At 34.4% G+C, this 8555-nt stretch overlaps 1 protein-coding gene across 1 annotated transcript in view; it reads left to right on the forward strand.

The window, feature by feature from the left end:
* Positions 1–8291, forward strand: part of SESTD1 (SEC14 and spectrin domain containing 1) — a 97335-nt gene extending 89044 nt beyond the window's left edge. The window contains exon 18 of the mRNA XM_045842967.1: positions 1026–8291. Coding sequence (XP_045698923.1) covers positions 1026–1155 — 130 coding nt within the window. The 3' untranslated portion in view covers positions 1156–8291. The remainder of the gene's footprint in view (positions 1–1025) is intronic.
* Positions 8292–8555: the final 264 nt, after the last annotated feature.

Consider the following 8555-nt stretch of genomic DNA (forward strand, 5'->3'; position numbering starts at 1 on the left):
GTTGCATTGCAAACCACCACCCCCCAAACCCCTAATTTCCATGTTTCCCAGACAGTTGTCCGTCTCCCTTCCTGCTCAGGTCAGCCTGGGAGTATCTTTCCCTGGTGTTTTTGCTTGAGCTTGCCCTCCTGTGTTCTACCAATAGTGTGTGTGTCATTTCCTCATCCTTTTAAGATTAAAAAAAGTTAATATTATATATTCAAATTTCACAACCACCACCTTTAACCTTTGGAATTGTTATTCCATTTTGTATGATAATCTGTGTCACATAAAGTTTGATAGTAAAATTATTCAGATTTATCTTCAGTACTATTCTCCTAGAAAAGTATTTTTAAAATGGATGGTCTTTCTGGATTCACTACTTGAAGATCCAGATTCAAATCTCAGTTTTTCCACTGTGTCATCTTAGTTAAGTTACTTAATTTTCTATACCTTAGCTTTCTGGTCTAAAAAATGAAGAGCATGACCAGGTAATTTTTGGGAACTCTTCTACCTCTAAAAGATTTTGTGAGTCTGAATACAGTATCTCTGTAAGTAGGATAAAATTAAATTATTTTATCTATTAATGTTCCAAATGATGCCTTACCATTAAATAGATATTTTACTTGCCAAACTGTATTAGACAATTAGTGTAGATAGCTCTTAGCACAGAAGTAGACATACAGACTTTGTGTATGCTATGGACCCAAAATAGAAAAACAAAATATCTCCAATGTTGCGTTGTTTTGTTTATTGTTGCATAGCTTGGTTGTATTGTTGGTTTATTGAGATTATTCTGACTACGCATGATATGACATCTATGTCACTAATATGTTTTTCCCAAGATCTTACAATAATTTATACCATTTTAAAAAATGTATCTTGTACTGCATTACTACTCAAAGATAAACAGTATGGTCTACAAAAGAACTATTGCTATATCACAGATATAATTTTTATAGTAATTTTTGCTTCTTAATTTGCATTTGATGTGGTCAGTGGATTTGTGTTAATCTGAATGGGGTTTTTCTGTTTTGACTTTTTAGAACTGAACAATATTTTGGGAGTCCAAGTGACATGGCTTCTACTGCAGAACATATCAGAGACAGGATGAAACTTGTTGGTCTCAAAAGGCAGCAGCTGAGACATCCTGAAATGATGGCCACAGAGAGCTAATAGCTACCAGCTTCCCAGAGATCTGCGTTCATAATAATCCCGCATGTCGTCAGCATACTATAGCATTAGCCACAATACATTAAGATACATTTCACAGTCAAGATAAGCCTCTTTTCTTTTCATTACACATTTCTCTCCACATGTTAACACCTTGCAACTACCAAGGCATAATTATTTAACATGCTTCGAGACTGTAGACTCCAAGTATCTTAAAAGAAGGAACTGTAAACATTGCACTGAAAACTTCCTTTAAAGCTTTACCTGACCTGTCAGTTTGTTAACTGATAATAAGCTTTAAATGGTGCTAATAAGAGTTTGGGAATTCTCTATATAAAAATGGTTGCCCTTCCTCCCCAGGTGATACAGCAAATTTAGGCTATAAATGATTATAAGTAAACAGTGGTGTCCTCAAAATTTTACTTTGTAATTATTCTTCAAAATTGATTATTTTTATCATGTCAGTATGAAGAAAACCTTCGGCTCTTTGACATAATCATACTCATTAAAAGACATTTTTCTATTTGTACTGATAATGTATTAAAAGTTGTTTGTGCTTAATAAAAGGCTTCTTTTAAGCATCTTATTTAATTTGGTGGTTATATCCTATTTCCAAACATGAGTACCTTATTAAAAAGGGCATTCTTAGGATTGTGAGGATGGTTTAATATTTGTTTTTTCAAGTTGGTTGCATGTGTTTTAGCCAGAAAGTTTGTATGTAAGCATGTATATATAATAAGCATGTTTTGTCATGAAAAAAACGAATTGTGAAGAACAATTTAGATCTTTAAAAACTTACAAATAATGGAATATTATTTCAAATTTTTCTCTACTTGAAAAATATTATCCAAATTATTAACTACCCTCCAGATACTTTGGAGGAGGAGGGCTGGGGAAGAAGTCGCATAATTACTTACGTGTGATCCTTTAAATCACAGTTATCTTTCTGAAACTAAAGTAGCAATTGTTAACTTTCTCATGATAGACTAGAAGCAAAATTCTGAAGTAGTCTAATACAAAAACTGCAACTTTTAGTAATAAAATTTATAAAATGCTAGTGCTTTTAAGTTTATATAAAGTTTAAATGGTAAATGTATATAATTTTGTGTAAATTTTTATTTCAGAAGATGTTTTTGAAAAAGATTAAAAATGATTTTTTAGTCTGTGATCAGTATAAAATTATGCAAAGAATTGTATGCTAGTTCCTTTTCTTCTTCAAAAATGCTCGTGTATCCTCCAATGAAAAAAGCTCCCTCTGAACCTGCTGGTTCCTCTAGCCTTCTTCACACTGCCAGATTTCGTGGAGAAATCCATATCCGTTGCCTCTGCATCCTCATTGCTCACTGCTCAGCAACTTGCAGTCTGGTTCTACACAGCATTGTACTGAAGCTGCTCTAAATGGGCTCCCAGTTAGTGCACTGAATGACTGTTCTGTCTGCATTCTTATCCTCCTCTGTCTCTGCAACATTTACACCATTGAGCAACCTTTCCCAGACAATGTCTCCTCCCTTGAAGACACTATCCTCTGCCATAACTGTGAGTACAGTCACATCACTATTTAACATATATCTACAAATGCGCTCTCTCAGATTCTGTCTTCGTAATACCATCTGTAGGGTTTCTGTTTTATCTCAGTGTCCTTTCAACCTAGATGAAGTTATTTATATTTTTATCTTCCTTTCTTGGAGCAATTTTGGTTATAGGTGCAGCCTTTTTTTCTAGTCAGATATGCCAGAAAATCTGGGGGCAACATTTCAAATGCTCCTTCTTGTCTTGTGCTACCACTGCTTCTGAGAACAGCCAGGAAGTTCTTTCTATATTTGATAATCCTCAGTCTTTTAGGGCTTAACTTCTGTGAGTGTAAACTTTTATGATTCTTCACTTTAGTCTTCCTGATGGTGCTAACCACATGCTACAGTTGTTTGTGTTCACCTGCTACATCATAAGCTCTTTTGAAGGAAGTAATCCTGTGGGACTTGTGTTCCTAGACTTTTGCTCATGCATAGTAGTTGCTCAATTCCCCCATATGCGAATGGTCTTTATAGGCATTAATAATAATCCCTCGTATTGTAGTCTGGTGTGTGGTTTGAGCATATTTTCTAAAGTTAGGACTGAGTTACAAGTGAATCTGCTCAGAAAGAAGTCATTTGGTATTTTAGATACTTCGATATTAGCTAATTTACTCAGTTGTACTCAATAACTATTTCTTCTACTGAATTTCACAGTAGTTAAAATGCTTTTATTAAGATTTTGCTAATAAAAGATTGGTTATAAGTAATGAGACTCTTAGTTCTATCATCAACTCACCTGCTTATCAAATTAGTTAATTTTTATATGCCTTAAGCTATCCTGCTTACAGCAAAAGAAAATAAGACAACATCTAGAAATGTTATTTGTAATTTGAGTATTTCAGATGAAGCTAAAATATGCTTTTAACGTAAATATTGTTCCTCTTCATTTGTAAATTTGCTGCTACTTTCTGTATGTAAATCTGTATATACACATACAGTTATGAATGAAAACCCAGCAATTCCCTAATGTGATTTTTTTCATAGTTCAGTTAGAGCACATATGAAGGAGGTAACTGCAATCTGTTTGATATTACAAGTTTTTTGTGCATAATAAAAACATTGACTGGAAACTGGAGAAAGAACCATCATTTCTAATTAATATATGCCACAACTTTCCACATTACTTTAGCCCATCTCAGGGAATTATTGAAGTGTTAATTGGGCTAGTTTTGTTGTGGTTTCTTTGTTTGGTTTGGGGGACTTTTTTTTCCTTATGTATTTATTTGCTCTTATGTAAATTCAGTATCTGCAGTTTGGGCATTTATTGACACATGTCTAACCCAGCAGCATTAAAATGTTAAGATGATAACTTCATCTCAGATAAAATTGGCTTTATTCCCAGTCCTCATGGTTGATGACCTTACTCTGCTAGGGGGACATTTGTGATAAGGAAACTGCTGGGCCCGCCAGCTAGGATGTTGATTTCAGGCCTAAGATTCCTTGCTATGAGGAAGATTGGATACTTCTCTTACTTTATAGGCATTTAAATTGGCCAGTACTTCCCAGTGTTACCTAGTATTAATGTGTTTGTTGTTTGTTTCATTGCCCCATCAGTTGACAAATGTGCTATTTGGTTTATTATTATAGTTGGTGGCATACTGCTTGATAGGAACATGACAATCAATGTTCTGATAGTGCCGAGCAAACCATACTTATATGATTTAAACCCATTGTGACCAGTGGTGTGATTGTGAGATTAGCTGAACCTATCTCACTGTACTGTCAGTCGACTTTTGGAGAAAGAATTCAGAGTTCTCTACTACATTCTAAGTTCCTTGCCACAGTGAGTATTACTATGTACTTTTGCATCATAAGACCATAGTAAAAGAAAAATTAATAAAAACTAAACATAGTATGGTTGCTAAAATCCTCCACATCATGAGCCTATTAAAAATGGTGCAGGAGGCTAACATCAGTAAATATCATCAATGATAGTATTTCCATGATTGAGGTATCTTTGCTTACACCCTCAAAGGAAAATGTCTCTAGGATTAAAAAGGTAGGCTGCAACATAGCTGCACACAGTTAGCATAATTAGCAAACTTAACCACTTATCAGTTCTAAAAATAAAAAGCTTCTGTTGAGGCAAAATACAGATAAGGCATACACTGATAAGGCAAAATGAAGTGCAGGGTTAGCATCTGATATTTGATGTTAGTATATGCTACTGAAAAGTATAGATTTTGCTAAGAAGCATAAATGATAGCAAGAATAGTACAGATTATAAAAGCTAAAACAACTATAGTGAATGGGAAGAGTTTGGAGTTTAACTACTTGACTTCAGTATTTGGCTTTGCCATTTACTGACCTTGGTAAAAACCACTAAACAGTTTCTCTGGATCTGTAAATTAGAGACATCATATCAAATATCAAGCATGAATGAAATGCAATCATTTAAAAATGTATTGAAAACTAAGGTGTTATCCAAAAATGGAAGGTATTACTATAATTATCTTTTCAGAATAGCAAACAAGGTGTTCCTTAATTTTGTTCTTGTCTCAGACAACAGTCATGGGGTGATGGGAGAATGGCACATTGTTAATGCTCACCTCCCTAAGCTCCATCTCCCCTATGTTCAGAATCCTGTACTGAAAATTCTAAGGGTATAATTGGTGAGCTCACCAGTAAATGACAAGACTTTTAAATCTGACAGATTAACTCTTTTTATGGCAGGATAATAGAGCAGCAAGATAGAAGACAAGTGAGGAGTATCACCTGCTTTGAGATTGGCAGGACATGGCACAATTTCATTAGTAAGTAAAAGGAGGTCATGCTTGTAGTGGTTCTTAGTGAGTCAGCACCAATCTGTAGCAACAAGAACACAAAACTGTTAAGATACTTACAAAGTATCCAACTAGGTAAAAACATGACTTGAGACCACCCTTAGTGTTATGAAGAGAAACCATAGAGAAGAACTGTTAGAGAACAGAAATCTTGATAAACTTTAGCAGTGACCATAACAAAAAAGACTGATGCTGTAATTGAGATGGATAGAACTAGGGCTACTCCATTAGGTAGCATAAAGGTATTAGCATGTTTAAGAATGAAAAAAGTTCACAGCTCTGATGGTGAATAGCATGGCTAATGTTTTAATTCAAACTTGGAAACTTGACAAGCCTAGTCTGTGTGCTTCAAGAAAAGGCAAAGGCTATACTAGAACATGAAGGATTTGGAGATCAAAGCAAAGTCAGAACTATGACTAAATGTTTTGAGAGCAGTGAGTAAATTTTTTAAATAATCAAGATTAGTTTTGTTAAAAGAACTCTTCTGGGGCAGTACATATAATGCTTATGGATAATGATAGAGAAATTCTTAGCAGATAGCTAAAAATAGTTACCAACTAAGAGGTAAGAGCAGTGTTAAGGGATTTTTAGTCAAGCCTGTGGAAAACTGTTTCTGACAAAGGTCTGTTGAAGTCTAAATCCATTCTTAGTGAATCCCGGAGTCACGTTAGAAGTATTTACAAGTAAAATGTCATCTCCATAGAGTCCCCAAATGTATCCCTCAGAGACAGGAGGATGATTCAGATGTCCTTTCATTCAGAACACAGGGGCCTGTTCACTAAGATCAAGCCTCACCTCATGTTTTGGACCTACACATCTTTTCTGATAATCACCCTTGTTCTTTTGCAGTTTAGAAATCATGGGAAAAACAGTTTCTAAGCTTGATTTTTCTCCTTAGACTATATCTTCAACTTAGCTCTTATGTTAGTCTACACAGCCAACAGATGGGCTTAAAATGTATGATCAGTATTGTATTTTGTAAAGGTGTGAGGGATCGAAATATCACTGACGATTTTGAACCAGCATAGATTTGAAAACTACTCACTTCACGCTCAGTGATGTCCTTTCACAAGCTCTTAAGTTTTTTAATTGACACAGATTAGATGAATTTGATGATTATATTGCCATAGGATCAATAATAAAATTCTCAACATTATTTGGTAAGCTTGCACCCTAGATTTTTCCCACCAACAATTTATTTATTTATTATAAACATTTTTTCAAAATCACCATCCAGTGCTAGTTACCAATAACTGTGCTTACATTGTCACATATCTGTTCATCCAACTCATCAATTCAGATCACTTTTTGATGTATTTTAAATTGCAGACATCCTACACTTCATACTAAATACTTAAGCATATCACATCATTAACTAGAGTTCAATACCTGCTTGTGCTTTTTTTGTATAAAGTTAGCATACAGTGAAATGCAGAAATCTTAAGTATGCATCCACTGAGTTTTGGCAAATGCATACAGTGCTATCAAAATAAATGTTATCAGAAAATTCACACATGGCCCTTTCTAGTCAGCCCTTGTCCCCACTCAACCCCCAAAGGCAACCACTGTTCTTTTTTCTATTCATAAATCAGATTTGTCTGTTCTAGATCTTTGTGTAAATAGAGTCACACAGCATGTAGTATTCTGGAATTAGTACATTTTGGAGATTTATCCAGGTTGTTGGGTGTATTAGTAGTTCATTCCTTTTTGTTGATGTGCAGTATTCTATTGTATGACTATAGTGCAGTTTATCCATTTTCTTATTTATGAATACCTGGGCTGTTTCCAGTATTGGCAATTATAAATAAAGCTGCTATGATTATTGTTAACCTAAGTCTAATGTGAACATAGGACTTCGTTCCTCTTGGGTGAATACCTAGGATTAGAATTTCTGTGTCATAGGGTAGTTTTAAAAGAAACTACCATACCTTTTTCCAATGTGGTTGTAATGTGTGTTGGATTATCACTATATTTTTGGATGTGTCGAAAGGGGTAAACTTTTTTTATGATCCATATTTGAAATACTAGAAATGGGGTTGGGATAGAATCAATATTGTTCACAGTTGGCAGTTGGTATTATTTGAGGGAAGCAAATACCTGTCTGCCCAAAACAGCCCTCAAGGGGTTCCTATACCTTAAATTTTAGCATTCGTTTCCCTTTTTGAGGGATTAAAGCACTTACCCAAGCATGGTGATATGTTTGCTAGAAGAAACCACATTGATTTGTTTCTGCTACTAACTTTTGCCACCCATTTTCGGTAGTTAAAATAAGATTGATAATCTAACAGAAAAGATTTTGTCTGTTTAATGGGGGCAGAAGAGGTAATGAAAAACGTGTACTACTAGTCAGTCCCAGGTACAGCAGTGTGAGAACCATCTGGACAGGGGATTCCCCCAAATGGTGTTAAAGAAACCAGAAAACTGGCTGGGAAGAATTCTACCTCACAGTTGTGCATAGAGGATAGCTATGTTTTTGTAGGGCATTTTAGGATTTACAAATCATATTTTCACTGTTGTCTTTTTATCGAGCACCATCCAGCTATAGTTATTTCACACCCTAATGACTTCTTATTTACTGTTTTACCCTTCTCGCCTGTTCTATTACATGTAACAGTTAACCTGTATAAACCTATAAAGTTATAATAATGTTTATGTTTCCAATGCTCATGTTCAAAGATATTTATGTATGGTTCATCCAGTCTTTCTTATTCAACTTCTAAGGGCTGGGATATTTGGCTTCTACTGTAAATCCTTATAATGTTCTATACATTGTAAATGCAATAAAATGTTTAAAACTATAATTAATAGCAGCAGATTTTGATATGTATTTATTTGATATGTTATCACTTTGGATACTAAGTTTAGTTTCTGTTAATAAAGATTAGTCATGAAGCCTAGGGAGAATTAAGTCATACTAGTCTCTATAACAATCAGATGAATTCTGCATCTAGTCACATTACTTTTTAAATTTGTGCCAACAAAAATTTTCTAAAATCTTTTATTAAAAGTGAAATGTAACAAAAAAAAAGATTTTATTACTTTTAGAGAG

This window comes from Phyllostomus hastatus, unplaced genomic scaffold (assembly GCF_019186645.2).
Source record: "Phyllostomus hastatus isolate PE091 unplaced genomic scaffold, TTU_PhHast_1.1 phas_contig_1, whole genome shotgun sequence".
Lineage (NCBI taxonomy): Eukaryota > Metazoa > Chordata > Mammalia > Chiroptera > Phyllostomidae > Phyllostomus > Phyllostomus hastatus.